The sequence below is a fragment of the Protopterus annectens genome, chromosome 5.part1, assembly GCF_019279795.1.
Source record: "Protopterus annectens isolate FY-2018-M chromosome 5.part1, PAN1.0, whole genome shotgun sequence".
Classification (NCBI taxonomy): Eukaryota; Metazoa; Chordata; order Ceratodontiformes; family Protopteridae; genus Protopterus; species Protopterus annectens.
In genome coordinates, this window is record NC_056736.1 from 603,920,177 (window position 1) to 603,937,082 (window position 16,906).

Sequence of the window (16,906 nt, forward strand, 5' to 3'; positions counted from 1 at the left end):
GATAGATTTTCAGGATTCGTACTACCACATAAAAATGGACAGGCGATCCAGGAGACAAGCTTTCAGCTGGGAGCCAGTCATTACCAGTTTCGAGCTCTGCCTTTTGGTCTCATTACAGCCCCCAGAGTGTTCACCAAATGCATGGTAGTAGTCACGGCTCACTTGAGGCGCCTGGGATTCCGTGTGTTTCCATACCGAGATGACTGGCTCCCAAACACCAAGCGTCTGCTAGTGCAAGCAAGGGACAAAGCCATCCATCTCTGTACCAAGCTAGGCATTACAATAAATTTCAAAAAAAATCTACCTTGTTGCCTTCACAGCGTGTTATATTTTTAGGCACAGAATTAGACTCAAAGGAAATGTTGGCAAAACTTACTCCTGAAAGGATTCTGCCCCTACACCATCAACTCAAAAACTTAATATCCAAAAGAAAAGCAAAGATGGTCTTACAGGTTCTGGGCACCATGGCAATTGCTGTCATTTTAGTACCTCTTGCGCTTTTACACACGAGTCCTTCAATGGCTGCTTTTCTCCCAGTGGTCCATGCAAGATCTACCACTGTCACACAAGATCATTATCACAGATGGTGACTTCAAACGACTCAGTTGACCACAGGACGTCTGTTCATTTTTCCACAACCAACAGCCACACTGACCATGGACACTTCTCAGATTGGGGGTGGGGGCTTTATCTGGGAAAGACTGTTCAAGGTATCTGACAGGAACACTAGAACCACTTGCATATCAATGTCCTAGAGATGAGAGCCGTGCTTTACGCGTTGCAAGCATTCCAGGACTTTCTGCCAATGGTAGGTATTGCAATTCAGACAGACAACACATCAGGGGTGTGGTACATAAACAAGGAGGAACCAAATCTTGCCCCCTATGTTGGGAGGCACAACGGGTATGGCAATGGGTTGTCTCTTAACGTTTTCTGACTGCAATGCACATCCCGGGGAAATCCAACGCGATAGCGGACAAACTCAGCAGAGCTATTCTGATGCCTCACGAGTGGTCCCTGAAACAAGAGGTTGTGGAGGAGATTTTCCGCAAATGGGGCCAGCTCTGCTGCCACCTTTTCGCCATGTCCATGAATGCCAAGTGCAGCAGCTACTTTGCCCTGACACCCCCCCCCCCTCGGGAAGTCAGCGAGGGATGTGCTCGTACACGATTGGCTCCCGGAACTACTTTACGCCTTCCCTCCCATTCCCTGATACCAAAGGTCCTTCAGAAAGCCAACACATTGAGAAGCACCTTAATTCTCTTTGCACCATACTGGCCTCGACAGATTTGGTTCCTCTTTCTCAGGACCCATCTCCTTGAGGAACTGTGGATCCTGGACCCAGTTTCAGACCTTCTTACCCATTCGTCAGGGAAGTTCCATCCATCGATCCACACCCTAAATTTGGCAGCATGGCTGCTCCAGTTCCACAGATAGCCAGGCTCCATGACATCTCCTCGGTAGTTAGACATATATTGATTTTTTTGTCATAAGCAGTCTACCAGGAAAGTTTAACAAATAGAAAAGATTTTCACACTGGGCCTGCAAAAACAATATAGATCACTTTATGGCCCCCATTACAGCAGTGCTAGAATTTCTCGCTAAACTTTTTAATGAACATGCAGCAGCAGCTACAGTTAGAGTCCAGCTAGCCGCTGTTTCTAACTTTCACATTGGGGAAGTGGGCCTAAAAATCTTGTCCCACAAACTCTGTAAGACCTTTCTAAAAGGGACTTTCTTGCTGAGACCTCCAGTCGGGGGACCTCCAGCACCATGGGATCTAAACTTTGTTCTATCCTCCTTAATTTTGTCACCTTTTGAACTTGCATCATGTGACAACATTTTTGTCATGGAAGACACTTTTCTTGGTGGCCATTACCTCCGCTAGACGGGTGTCTGAACTCCAAGCTCTATCTGTACATCCTCCCTACATAAGCTTTCACAAGGACAGAGTCTTGTGTACTAATCCTTCCTTTCTTCCAAATGTGTTCTCCGAGACCAATCTAAACCAATCTGTCGAACTGCCAGTGTTCTTCCCAAACTATGGCAATGGGGCAGAATATAGATAACACCAGTTGGATGTACATAGGCAGTTGTGCTTCTACATGCATAGAACTAAAGATTTCAGAAAATCTGACCAATTATTTGTGTCCTTTTCAGAAAAAAAGAAGAGACTGACATTCTCTAAAGTAACACACTCAAAATGGCTCACAGGTTGTATTTCGTTCACATACAGCTCCCAAAACAGACAATTACCAGGCAAAGTGAAGGGCCATTCCACAAGAGCTATTGCTACTTCCTCTGCCTTTAAGGCCAGATTCCCTTTGGATTCGATTTGTGTAGCAGCCACATAGATAAGACCTCATACCTTTATCGCTAGTTACAAAGTGGGCATCCCCTCTCGGAACAGGGCTCCCTTTGGGTCCATTGTTTTGAAGAGTTTATTCCCTTGAGCCACCCAAGGTAGAAGGTGCTATGGACGCAGTCCCAACCAGCATAGAATAAAGGCGATATAGGACAACACAACATTAAGAAGTTATGTAATCGCCATAACATTCCATGTTTGTTGTCCGTCTCGCCTTCATTCTTGCGTCCCACCCTCCTTCAGTCCTCGAGGATCTGGCAGATTGTTATATCTATAATTGGATAATGGAATCTCTGTTTCCCTTCTGCATCTTTAGACAGGTTCTTATTGTCATGTGATATTTATGCTTTCTCTTGCAAACAAGATCTGGGTAATCTTCTTGGAGCATCATGGGATAATACTGGCCTCGACTATCCTCGAGCCAGTGGAAGCTCTCAAGTTTTTGAATTAGGCCAAATCGGAATCATTGCTCGGTCCTGAACCCAACCAGCATAGAATGAAGGTGAGATGGACAACAAACATGGAACGTTATGGTAAGTACATAACTTCTTATTTCTTAAAGTAAATTATTTGTTGCATAAAAACTTGTCTTTCTCTTTCCTTTCTTTCTCCCTTTAAATTCAAGATGTAGCTGCTCTTTTGCCTTGAAGGATAGGAACCAGTCTAAGGATTTTTAAGATAGTTTTGCTTATAACATTCCATGAAAACTTCAAAGAAAAAATGATGAGCTTTGTATATAAATGTTAAATATATGTATAAAAAGAGCAAAGCATGACAAAAACTTTCAGTACTTTGACAGTCCTCTGGAAAGTGGTCAGCAGGACATGGATTAAGCATCTTAATGGTGAGTATATGGGAAAGATATTTCAGGCTGTGAGTCATTTTTTTAATGTCTAAAAACTATTTTTCCTAAACAAAAATAAGTTTTCTTTTGTTTGTAACTCATGATTAGATTAATGAAGTTAAAGGTAGTTTAAAGTTTTTTGAGAGTGCTATTATTGTTTGATTTACAGGCTTCTGGTAGAACGCATTCTAGCACAGTACTTGGTCCCTCACACTTTGGATACCACTGAAAGAATGAAGTGTTTATATTACCTTTATGCTACTCTGGATCCAAATGCAGTAAAGTAAGTGTGTTAACTTCTGTTTTGAATTGCTGTTCCTTATTTTACACTGTAGTGCTTTGTATTGTTGACAGGTGGTAATGTACTAGAGAAATGTGCAAATTGATATTACAGTACTTTCACATTTTTTAGCAAATGTGTATTATAGTTTAGCATGTCTGAGCTGCCCTCCTGCTTTTAGGGAGTGTTGAGTATGGTTACGGTTACCACGAAGAGTACACATTAGGTCAGTGTGTGGTACTGCACTAATTCTGTATAGAGGAAGCTGACTCTGTCATTGTGCTATTTGGAGGGGGGGGGGGGGGGGGTTCCTTGGCTTAATCTGGGAAAATGACGTCTTGAGCTTTTTTAGTTCAGTTTTGAATTCCAAGCTCAGACTTCCTCTTTCTATGGATACCTGAGTGTAGTTCATTTAACAGGCCTGCGGTAATGCACTGACTTAGATTAGTTGACCCTAGTTTAATTGTAGGCTGATGGACTTTCAAGGATCCTACAGGGAGGATGAGTGGCATGCCCATTCTGAAGGGAGAGGAGCATGTTGTATGTATATCATTTAAGTCCTGATGGAAGCTAGGACTCTTGAAGATCACTTGTTTGGAACATGTGTGTGATACTGGAGATGCTGCTGCCCTAGGACCCAGAGTGGGTATGCACTCCCACAGATCTCATCTCATGACTTGCCAATCCTACACAGAAAATGTTAGCATGCTGATGAAGAGTTATGATTTGGGAAAACCCTTTTGCCAAGTATGTGATGCAGACTGGTGCTAGTTCTGCTGAAAACCTGCTCTTCCTGTGTGCCAGTGATGGCATTAGCTGACAGGATAATTCTGATGGAATTAGTTATTCCTTGTGTCCCTTTTCCCCTTGTTAGGTTGCATCAGGGAAGAACAGAAGATGTGGGAGAACAGGAATAGCAGCTGGTGATCAACTGGGCAGGGAACTAAAAAAAGAAAAAAATTAGTGTCACTTTGGCAGTACTTTAACCCTATCCTATTCCTGTTAATTGATTATTGCAAAATGTCGCTATTTTTCAGAGTTTGAGAAAACATTTATTTTAGTGTGTTTATTAATAGCTTTAGAGAGTTTTGACATTTTGTCTGTCTGTTAATGTTGTGAAGCTATTCTACCTTAAGAACTTCTTTAAAATTTTCTTTTTCATCCTGCGGCTGTGTATAATGTCGACACAAACACTGGTACTGGCAAAGTTACTGAATTTTGATTCTTAAAGCTATATTTATTGTAATAAAAGGTCGAAAATATCAGAAAACGGAAGGTCATTTATCTGTATATGTTAAGGGAAAGTTAGTTAAAAATAATTCACATAGGTTCATAGGTTCGTACTAGGCTATCTGCCCTAGGGCATTTATAAGCCTAGCCAGAGTGTGTGTGGCTTTCACCACCCCTTGGGATGAGAATACTACGCCCTTTTAGGGTTTAGTTTACTGTGCCTCTGTCTAGTAGTGACACAGAGATGACCCCCGAAAAACATGGTGTGTAAGACGTAGCACTTCAAAACCAAAATTTCTTGTGCAGTAATGGTGAAATACTAGAAGGATTCCTGTATGGAAGTTAAGTAGTCTTTCAAAAAGGGTGAAGTAAAAGTAAGGTTGTATATCAGCTTTCTTTCTTGGTAACACAAAAGTACTTACAAGCTTCATTTTTTCTCTTAGAAATTCTCAGCTTTTAAGGAAGCACTTTCGCTGACAGTATTTTTATATTTCTTAATGTGACATTATTTCTTTATGGGAGAGATGCAACCATATAGCCAAACTGGAGGCTAAGCTCTCTCAACGCAGTACTGGCGCAGTCAGTCAGGAGGAGAAGGTAACCACACACACCACAAATCCAGTCGCACATAGTCCTTACCACAACAGCAAACCAAACGCATAAACACCCAAAAACATACTCGGAGGCTCTAAATATAAATCTGCCTAAGCAGCAGAGGCCTCCAAAGCAGACATCCAAGCAACCGCTGCCCCAAAACAAAACATGTGCAACACATACTTCACAAAGTCAGTGTGCCAAATAGTCACAGCCCTTAAGGCTAAACAACACACCTGATACACTTGTAATAGGTGACTCTATTGTCAGACACACTGTCCCACTCACCAGGCTGAACAAGGAGAGGGTCACGTGAGCTGCCTGTCGGGCACCAGGATCCACCACTTAACACAAGCACTCAGGTCACTCCAAAGCAAGTACAAATATGACTCAGTCATTGTCCATGCTGGTGTGAATGACCTGAGACGTACCTCCCTGGACTACATGAAAAGAGAGATAGAGGAGCTCTCTGATCATGTAGCCCAGGCAGGTATGACCCTGACCTTGAGTAGCATCTTACCCTCACCAAGAATGATGCCACAGTATAAAGACAAAATGATCGATTTTAACAATTGGCTAAAGTTTTCGTGTCATTCAAAGGGGATCCAGTGTCTGTCAGCCTGGGATGACATGCTCGACAAGCCACGTTGCTTCGCTAGGCTTGCACCTGTCACCCCTGGGCTTTCGGATACTGGTATAGACTCTTGCCACCCCCATAGTGCCTTTTTTAGGCAAGGCTCACATGACAAACCCACCTCCATAGACAACACAAGGAAAAAGAAACTAAGGGTAATGCTACTCAATGCCAGAATTCTAAACCTCAAAATGCAAGCACTCGAAGCTCTCCTCAGTATGGAGAATATCGATGTCTGTGCAGTAACAGAGACCTGGTTCAAGGCTCCCGAGAGCACCCCAGCACTACCAGGTTATACCTCATACCATGCTTTTCGGCACCAAAACATGGACCGAGCCACAAAGGGAGGGGGAGTATCCATATTCGTCAAAGATATCCACACCTCCAGGTTAGTGGCACTGCACGAAGCATCTGAGACCATCCATGTGCAACTAACAGTGAGCAAAACTGCCTTTCAGTTTGTAGCCTGCTACAGACCACCCTCCCAAACTCAGGAACCTCACTCGACTTTCCTGAGGACACTGGAGAATATGAAGGTCTCTCCAAACACCATTATATTGGGCGACTTCAACTACCCAAACATAGACTGGGAGCATTACTCAAGCCCCAACACCCTAGCCCAAAGGTTGCTAGAATTTATAAACTCAAATGCTATGGAACAACTAGTCACCACTCCCACAAGAGAGGATAACATACTGGACCTGATCATCACAAACATGGGGACTCTGTGCTCCACGCCAGAGGTATACCCCCTCATTGGTAAGATCGGACCATAAATTAATCTCTCTGGACATCCACATCCCGACCCCACCACCAGTCCAGACAACCACAGTGAAAAACTTCTCAGAAGCTAATTTCACACTTCTCAAAACCGAGGTGAAATCATTCAAAGCCCTTGGGCCAGTGGAAACTACGGCCCAAACTGCAGAATTCTTTATAAACGCATTCTATGGACACCTTCAGGAATGCATGGATCATGCAATCCCAAGTAAAACCAAGACCCAATCCTCCAAAGGCAGGCGTCCTGTCTGGTGGACCCCAGCCATAAATAAGCTATACAACAAAAGGAGGAAGCTACTACATGATGGAGCAAAATCCCTAAAAGGGAAGGCATCTCTGATCAGTACTAGCAAAAAACTACGGTCCCTCATAAAATCATCCAAGGCCAGGTTTGAGAGAAAAATTGCACAGGACACTAAATATAATCACAAGGCCTTCTTTAGCTATGTTAGGAACCTGGGTGGCAACTCCCAGATATGTTCGGAGTTGGTCCAAAATGACAATAAATACACTGAACCCACAGACCTTGCCAACATCCTGGCAGACAGGTTCAGTGCAAACTTCTCCCCCCCCCCCCTTCCTCCCCAAAAGAGCAAATATCTATCCCAGCAGAGAGTTGTCTCCCTGACATCTCAGATGCTCAGGTGAGAGCTACCCTCTCCAAAGCAAAAAACACAGCATCAATGGGACTGGACGGTGTCCTGGGCTGCGTCCTACACGAGCTCCAAGAAGAGCTGGAACCTCATATAAAGTTACTGTTCAATCTCAGCTTTACTACAGGATATGTACCCATGGAATGGCGTAGAGCAACAGTGGTCCCACTCCACAAAGGTGGTGCCTCAACGGACCCTGGAAACTATCGCCCCATAAGCCTGACTAGCCTGGTCTGCAAAGCTATGGAGCGGATCATCATGGAACTCATAAACAAAGACATTGGGGACCTACAGACGCTGGATCGTACCCAATTCGGCTTTAAGGGCAGATCCTTCCTCTTGAACCTGGTCGACGACTTTGAAACAGTCACCAAGGCCATAGATGAAGGGGAGGTAGTCCACACAGCCTACCTGGACCTTGCAAAAGCCTTCGACACAATACCCCACTCGGGCATCATAAATAAGCTCTCCAGCTTAAATGTCAATCCCTGCGTCATAAGATGGGTTGCAAACTGGCTCAAGGATAGAACCCACATGGTCAGAATTGCGGGAGCCATGTCAGACTCTAAACCAGTTACACGTGGCGTCTCACAAGGCTCAGTCCTGGGACCACTCTTTTTCGGTGTATATTTTTCTGAGGTGCAGGCTAACACGGGAGGACTATGGCTGACCAAGTTCGCAGATGACTGCAAACTGGGTGCCATAATCGACTCTCCAGCTGACACAAGCATCCTCCAAAAGGGTCTCACAGAGACGGATAACTTGTGCCAAAGCCATGGCCTAAAGCTAAACGCCAAAAAGTGTATCGTCATCCCCTTTGGGAAAAACAAAGTGCCCATAAATTACCACATAGGCGGTAATCCATTAAGTATGGAGGAAGTAATTAGGGACCTGGGGACCCAAGTTGATAGTAATCTCTCCTTTGACAACCACATTGCCAAAGTGGTTAGAAAGACCTTCTATATAGCCCACCTTATCATGAAAGATTCACATCTAGATCAAGAGAGGTCATTGTGCCCCTTTACTCATCACTCATCCGGCCTATAATTGAATACAATGCCCCATTTGGGATGTACCTTACCTGACACCTGCAGCAACTGGAAAGACCCCAAAAGTACCTCACCAAGAGGATCAAGGGACTCAAACAGATGGCCTATGCTGCTCGGTTAAAGAAACTCCAGCTCTACTCAGTTGCATACCGCCTACTTAGAGGCGTTCTGTGCCTGACGTATAAAACCATGTCCAACCCAGAATTAATGGACATGCTCCACCTCAAAAAATCCAAATCCCTTAGAGCTACGCGCTCGAGGGACTTGAACCTCAACACAGAAATTAATAGGACATGCTGAAGAGACAGATTTATAACCCAGAGGCTCCCAACACTCTGGAATAGAATCCCAGTCCATGTCAGGCAGAGCCCCTCACTGACTCTCTTCAAGAGGAATCTTGACGAGTGGATGGGAGATCATAGGTTTACCCCGGGGATCACTTCTGTGTCACTACTAGACAGAGGCACAGTAAACTAACCTAAAAAGGGCACAGTAAACTCATTTAAAAGAGTGGCGAAAACCAAACACACTCTGGCTAGGCTTGTAAATGCCCTAGGGCAGATAGCCTAGTATCAACCTATGAACCTACTATTTCTTTATAAAGGAGAAATGTTCATGAATAAAATCAGTAATATCTTTACAAAGGTTTTCTTTGCTTTAGGTCATCAGGAAGCGCATCTCCTTCCTTTAATCAGCCATGTCTTCATGATTGTAAGTGTATGTCCAGACCTCATTTCTTGATTGCTGCAATTTCTTCAGTGAATATTTTAGTGCAGTTTAACAGGTGATGCAAGCCATCCATCAGTTTGGCTTTGTGGTATCTTCACTGTGCCCTTCGTTTGACAACAGCTTGTGAGCAGTCTCCTTCAATAAGTGATTACATTTCCCTGTCCTGTTCAAAAAAGAATCCTATATGAGACGGCTTTAGATTCCATTGCCTACACATTAATAAGGATGACCAAGTAGTTTTATCTCTTCTCCTCAGATGATGTTACCAGGTAGGGAAAACACCATTTGTGGTATGCTTTTACTGTTCACGCTTTCATTATTTGACTTCAGAAGTCTTCATCCTGCCTTGCCACCTGGCAAAGAGATTTGAAGCCTCTCTCTCATTTGAAGATGGCTGTTATGGAAATTGCCCTGTAAAAGGACTGGTAGAGTGATGATCTGCATGATCACAGGCCACTACTGAAACAGCAAGATGTGGTGAGTTAGTCATAGCTTAGAAATTGACCACATCCTCTTCTAGCTGTGAAGGAGTGACACAGCCTTGCTGGCCGTCCGTGGTTCTCCTCTTGTAGTGAGGAGCTGAGCTTGTTCCTTTGAGAGGTTTCTGAGAGGTGTCCCCCATGCAGACAACTTGGCGAGTATTTCCCCACCAGTGTAAAGCATCTCACCCACAGTTGGAAATCTAGATCAAGAATTAGCCAGACATTCTCCATTAAGATCGTCCCTTGAGACCCCATTACATACTGGGTTGGTTATTGCTTCCGTGTAAAATTTGATTCCGTAGCTAACTTAGTCTCAGAATAGTGTCCTTTCTGGAGATGTAGCAAGGAACCTGTTCATGAAACTGTTCTTATACATACATTAGACTTCTCAGAGAAGCATCTTTTCCTTAAAATGATCTGAAAAGTATTGATCTAACAGGAAGTAGAGTTAGAACACCTAAATGAAACAGAAAAGGGGACGAATTTCTAAAGAAACAGTGCTAACCGAATATCTGGTAATCTTGATTTATTGCAAGACACCCTGCTGGGTTATCAGCAAGTAATGTGCTCTGTTTATGAAAGCTGAACATTACTTGAAGTGTTTTTCTTTGCTGTCTGTGGCAGTGACTTGAATCCTGAGGAGCAGTAAATGAACTTTGGAGATATTTTTCTGCATGGGCATTGACAGCTTAATTTCCATGGAGCGCAGTGAGTTAAGTTAATATTTAAGAGTACAAGCTAGTGATGCTGTTTGCCAAGTGGGTTTGCATTCCATCTTTTTCTGAATAGAAAATAAATTATTTGAATCCCCCTGTACTTGGATGCAGGCTTTTTATATTCAGCTGTAAAAGTTTGCTGCTCGTAAGGAGGGAATAACAAAGTGAGCCAACAATTTTAAGGGGGCCCTGCTTCTCAGTCTTCAGACAGTAACTGTGCCCATAGAGACACTTTGCCATTGAAACATCATCTTTTGTACCAAAGGAAAATGCTTGAGTTGTAGATAAGAGCACAGGAGCTGACTAACAGAATCAAGAGTACTTTCAACTTAAGGCCTGTGTTAAGGTTTATGTAAGATCAGAAAGAGTAGTAGCAACACTATCAAATTTGTGAATAAAGGAGAGAAATGTATAGTGTCAATCCCATTAGATGTAGTTTAGACACACAAGTGTGGTTCTGCAAGAAATCCCTGAAAAAGACTGGTAGGTTGTGCTAAACTTGTGGGAGAAGTCTAAGACATAAACCTTTTTTAATATTAATGTTTTTAGGAAACAGAAGGGAATGAAGTAATTGTATTGGTATAAAATTTAATGTAAATTTCATGCCCTAGTGTGTGACATCAGTGTTTTAAATATGAGGTGCATGGATTTATGAATAACTGTTGTATATGTTGGTTATATTGCAGAAAGAAAGTATCTAGGCAAGATAAGAAATGCTGGAAATAAGCAAGTTGAAGTTATTATGTTGCGATCTTTGCTTGCTAGGAATGTAAATGTATTGGTCATATTAAATATAGAATTAACAAAATATTTCTTAGGCTTTTATAAAGGTGGATGTCTAAAGTCTTCAGTTTAAGCTGTAGACAAGTCTTTAAAAAAAACAACTAAACTTAAAAATGAAAATTATGAAAAGTAATTCTTTCTTGCGTTTGCAAAGTTATTAGCTGTTTTTTTTATCACCTACTTTGAGCTGAGAACAAGCAGTGTTGTGGACATTTAATTGTGAGGGGGTCTGATCAGTGTGTTTTGAGTGGTCTACAAAGATTCTTTCATTTTCAAAGTTATAGCTGTTTTTTTATTTTGATTAGCAAATCCTTGTAGTTTGAGACAGGGAGTATGCATTAAAATAATGAATGGTCTGAGAATTGTGTTTCAAGTGAAATCCACTAAAAACGGTGCATTTAACTTCTCTAGGATCATAGGAAGTTACTAGGCTATTGGCCTTGAGGCCCTTAAAAGCCTAGCTAGGAATTTAGCTCATTTTCCGACAAGTCAGCACCCAGGTGCCCTTGTCCAGCAGGGACACAGGTGGAATCTGAGGTGTGTATTTCTGTTGCCCATCCAGATGTTCTTTGTGTTTCACTGCTGCAGTCATTACCTGTGGGTTATCCCTGCTGTGGTAGCCCTCGGCTGGCCCGAATACCAGAGTCAATTGTTTTTCTGTGTCGGCTGCTGTCGCTTGCTGCCTTACCCAGGTCGTCAGTGCTGTAAAGGAAGGCAGCTGATGCCATTACATCAGTCTTTCTTGCTGTGGAGCCCATAGCAGAAGCAGTTCGCAAGTGTGCCAGTTGGTCGCTACCAGAGTTTGAATTACAGCTGAAAACATCTAAAGCTCTAAGTATCCAGTTGGGGATCCTTTTTTCTTGCACTAACCGATGTCCGAAAAGGTTAACAATTGTCTCGCCTGTGGAAAGCAAATCCCACACCGAGATTTCCATTCATATTGCGTCACTTATTTAGGCCCAAATCATGACGTCCCCTGTTGCCGGTTTTGTACCCTCTTTAACGCGAGAACCATTTGTCATAGAGCTCTTATTGTAGCCAGGCATTTTTGTCTTCCGTCTTAGCATTCCAAAATGACAACGCAGGCCTCTACTGAGCCCCTTTCGGAGTCTGGTATGCCACAGAAATCTTCTTAGTCTTCCAAGCCTTTGGTCATCTCTACCTTGGTTGGGTTTGGAGCCGTGTCACAGGTACTGGCTTCCGAGGAGGTTTTTTGCACCGAATCGAGACAAAAAACAGTCTTCTCCTCTGACTACAGTTTCTCTCAGACCGATGGATCCTCTTAGGCCTAGAGGCTGGGCCACTCCTAGGAAAACTACCTCTAGCCACCATTTTTCTCCTGCTCCACCACCCCAAGCTCAAATGCTTAAAGTGGCGGAGGATCTTATCACCCTTATCAGGGGTAGTCAGGGCCACACCTTCTGAAAGTAAGAGACCTTTCTCCTGAAATGCTGACAGAACAGGATTTTGAGGAGTCTGATTATTCAGATTTTGAAGTGGAACAACCTCTGACTGCTTATGAGGCTTCAGATGCAGAGGAATCCATTCCTTCTGCCTCCCCACCAGAAGATCTTCCCTTTGGGGAAACCCTTCACACTCAGGTAACATTTCCACTGGGAATCCCAGGACTTCCCTCAGTCTAAGAAAAGGCAGAGAGTTTCAAGACCTGCCCCAGCACAGACCCTTGGCCGCCCCTCCAATCTTAGAGGTGGTTGATGTCTTCCATGAATACATCTCAACGCCTGACGCCCACCCACTAGAGTGCCAGATTATCACAAATACTTGTACAGAAATCCTGCTGCAGACCAGGAGGTCATTACACAGGGACCAAAATGAGCTAAGGCTAGTTCTGCAAAGAATCATATTAATTCTGACAAGGACTGCAGAGCTCTGGACAGACCAGGTAAAAAAAAAAGTATACATCTCTGCAACCTTGGCTATCGGAGCACTCAACTTTCAATTCCACATGTTAAAATATCAGCAACACACTTTGGATTATTAAAATAAAAGATTTCAACCTTTCCTGACTGTGCCAATTCAAAAGAGTTAGCAGATTTACTGTACTCTACTTGTCAAGTGGCTAAACACTCATTATACTGTGGATATGACTCTAGAAGCTTCAAGCAGGGCAGCAGTGTCAAGATCCATGCATGGTTGAAGGAACAACCTCTCTCTGATCATGTCATGTCTAAATTATTTGTTTGGAGTAAAAGCAGAATATGTGCTTAAAAAGATGGAAGACAAAGCAAAATGTATGCAAGCAGTAAAAGATTTTTTTCAGGTACAACCTCCTAGGTTCAGCAGGAATTTTCCTTCAAAACAAGCCCCGCAGGGACAGACCACCCAGACTCCTATTCCAGGGACAGCAGAAAACCAAACAGTGGACCACTTCCACTCCAAAAATTCCCCTCTATGGCAAAAACTCTGACTCCCTGTCCCCCCTCTCCCTCTGTTTTCACTCACAAAAAACTAGGAGGAAGGCTCTCCCTCTGCAAAGAAAATTGGCTTTCTGTAACAAAGGACCAATGAGTCTTAAAGATCATTTTTCAGGGATACAAATTCTCCTTAACAAAGTCCCAATTCCAAGAGGGTATCCAGACTTACTACAAATCAGTAGGCAGAGGCATTGAAATAAGTCCAAACTCTCATATCCCAAGGGGCAGTAGAACCTGTCCCCTCAGATCAAACAGGCAAATACTTTTATTCCAGACTATTCCTTGTTCCCAGAAAAGAGGGAACTTGCTGCCCCCATCCTGGATCTATCCAATCTGAACACCTTCCTGTGGTCCCCAAGTTCAAAATGCTAACTTTGCAGCAGCTGCTGCCTATGCTGACAAAAAAATACCTGGTTAGTTACCCTACATCTAAAGGATACCTACCTCCCCATCCCCATAAGGGATTCCTGCAGGAAATACCTTCGCTTCAGAGTAGGCTGACAACACTTTCAGTTCTCTGCGCTACCCTTTGGCTTACCTACTGCTTCCAGGGTATTCAAATGCTTAGCCCTGGCCATAGCCTTCTGCAGATGGAAAATTGTACAAATTAACCCTTATCTGGACGACTGTCTCTTTCAGGCAGATTGCAAAGAAAAGCTCAAGGACCTCCTCTTTGTCAAAACCCTCCTGACCTCCTTAGGGTACGCTATCAACGAGAAGAAATCAAGGCAAACACCCTCCCGGAAGACCATTTTCTTGGGAGCACTGCTGGACACAGCATCTCAAATGGCCTTCCTATCCCCAGAAAAGAAGAGCTTCCTGCCTCTCTCTTTTATCCAGCTGGCTTCCAGAAGTCACCTCACTGCAAGGAAGTTTCTGCAAGCCTTTGGGTACATGGCATCTTGCATCCTTCTAATTCCTCCAGCCAGGCTTCACATGAAAAAAAAAATTCAGTGGCACCTAAAGAACCTTTGGTGTTAGCACTCTCAACCTCTAGAGACCTCTCTCCCTCTGATCCCCTGTATAAGGGCCGAATTTCTCTGGTGGGCAAGTGCCTGTGCCCAGAACAGGGGTCTTTCCTTCACCCTCAGCCCAACCGGGCAGACCATTACCACCGACGCCTCAGACATAGCTTGGGGCACTCACCTATTAGTCAAGTGCACCCAAGGTCTTTTGGGATGCCCACCACCTTCCCTCACATGTCAACCAGAAGGAAATGATGGCAGGACAAAAAGCTCTGACATCCTTCAAACCCCATCTCAAGCCAGAGGTTCTCCTGATCAAAACAGACAACACCACATTAATGTAGTACATCTACAGACAGGGAGTTACCCAATCTTACCCCTCTGTTCAGGCTATCCATGAACCTTTGGCTGACAGCCTCTTCCATGGAAATACACCTGATAGCCCAATACCTACCAGGGATCAACAACACCCTGGCAGACCACTTAAGCAGAAACTTACTGGACCCCCACGAATGGCAGCTCCACAGAAAAATCTTTTTACAAATCAGTCGGGTGTGGGGGACTCCAGAGGTGGATCTCTTTGCTTCGCGTCTCAACCATCAGCTGAAAGAAATGTTCTTTGTGTTTCACTGTTGCAGTCATTACATTTGGGTAATCTGCTGGCAGGTTGCCCTCAGTCGGCCTGATTAACAAAGTCTTGGGTCCTGCGTCGGTTGCTGTCCCTTCTTCCATGACGTCAGGTTGTCGGGGGTATAAAACATGCAGCTGACACCATTACATCAGTCTTACTTGCCGCACGGTGCCTGAAGCAGAAGCAGTTCGCAAGTGCTGGTCGGCAGACTCCTGAAATTTTCGTTTTCGAGTTTCAGAACCGAAGTCTTCTACTAAAAGCTAAGTACCCCGTTGGGGAAACTTTTTCTTGCTCCTTACCGATGTCAATAAATGTTATTAATTGTATTACTTGTGGGAAGCAAACACCTCATAAGGATTTTCACTCTTACTGTATTCCTTGCCTAGGCCCTGATCACAACGTTGCTAGCTGTCTGTTTTGTGCTAGATTTAACCAACGCAGTATTAAGCATCGGTTCGATTTCGCATTTCATTACTTTGGCCGAAGATTTAATTACATAAGGCCGTCGGAACAGCCGGCGACCGGAGTTTACAAAAAAACACAAGGACAAGGAAAAAGATAGGCATCCGAGGTTCAAAACCAATGACGAGGCTTCCGTTAGGCCAGTCACCGGTTCTCAGTGAGGTGCTTTCACAGCCCCTGGCGCCCGCTACCTCAGAGCCACAGGCCACTTCCGACTCCCACGTGGAGCCGACTGGGCCTCTGGATACTCAAGGTATTGGACACTCGGAAATCATTCCCTCAGATGGGTCCGGAGCCGCTGAGCAGGCATCGGCTTCTGAGGGTGTCTTCAGACCTACACAGTTATATGTTAAACCGTCTTCAGCTTCAAAGACTAAAGCGGCTCTGAAGACAAAGAAACAAGTACAGCATTCTCCTACTCAGACTTCCATACCTAAAAAACAGATGCTTAAAATGGCCGAAGACCTAATTACTTTGATCAGGGGTTCCCATCCCCCTCCTGATAAGAGGCCTAGGCAAGAGACAGAATATGATTCATCTGATCAGGTTTCTATTTCCTCTGATTCCTCTTCTGAACAGGATTATTCTATGCCTTCCTATGAGGACTCTAATGCTGAAGATTCCATTCCTTCAGCCTGTCCTCCTGAGGATTATTCTTTTGGGGAAACCTTGCATACCATGAGGGAGCATTTCCACTGGGAGAGCCAAGATTACTCTGAATCTAAGAAAAGGCTCAGAGACTTTCTGCTACTTCCTCAGCACAGGCCCCTTCCTATTCCACCTGTTCTAGACATTGTAGATGTATTTTCAGTGTCCGGCCTGTCCCCTGACTCTTTACCCCCTGCACCTGCTAAGCCAGACAGGTACTACAGGGTCCCGGATTCTCATAAATTCCTATATAAAAACCCCGCTGCAGACCCAGAAACTATATCTCAGGGTCCCAAAGGGGTTAAAGCTTCCACTGCAAAAAACCCTGTCCCCCCTGATAGGGATTCTAGGGCCCTGGACAGATGGGGGGAAAAAGTTTACACTTCTGCTACCTTGGCTGTAAGGGCTTTAAATTGTCAGTTTCATATGCTTAAATATCAGCAATACTTAATGTCACTGCTTAAACAGAAAATGTGGCCAAATACTGAATGTTCAGAGAACAAAGAAATGCAGGATTTATTGCATGCAGCAGAACAAGTGGAAAAGCATACTTTGCAATGTGGTTATGATTCACTGGAGGCCTCTTGCAGGGCCGCTGTTACAGGTTCTGTTATTAGAAGGCATGC

The 16,906-nt window shown here is 43.9% G+C and overlaps 1 protein-coding gene across 2 annotated transcripts in view; it reads left to right on the forward strand.

Moving 5' to 3' along the window:
* PDS5B (PDS5 cohesin associated factor B) overlaps positions 1-16,906 on the forward strand; it is a 3,703,643-nt gene that overhangs the window by 1,419,590 nt on the left and 2,267,147 nt on the right. For both annotated transcript variants that reach the window (XM_044073218.1, XM_044073219.1), the window contains exon 13: positions 3,379-3,492. In XM_044073218.1, coding sequence (XP_043929153.1) covers positions 3,379-3,492 — 114 coding nt within the window. The remainder of the gene's footprint in view (positions 1-3,378; positions 3,493-16,906) is intronic.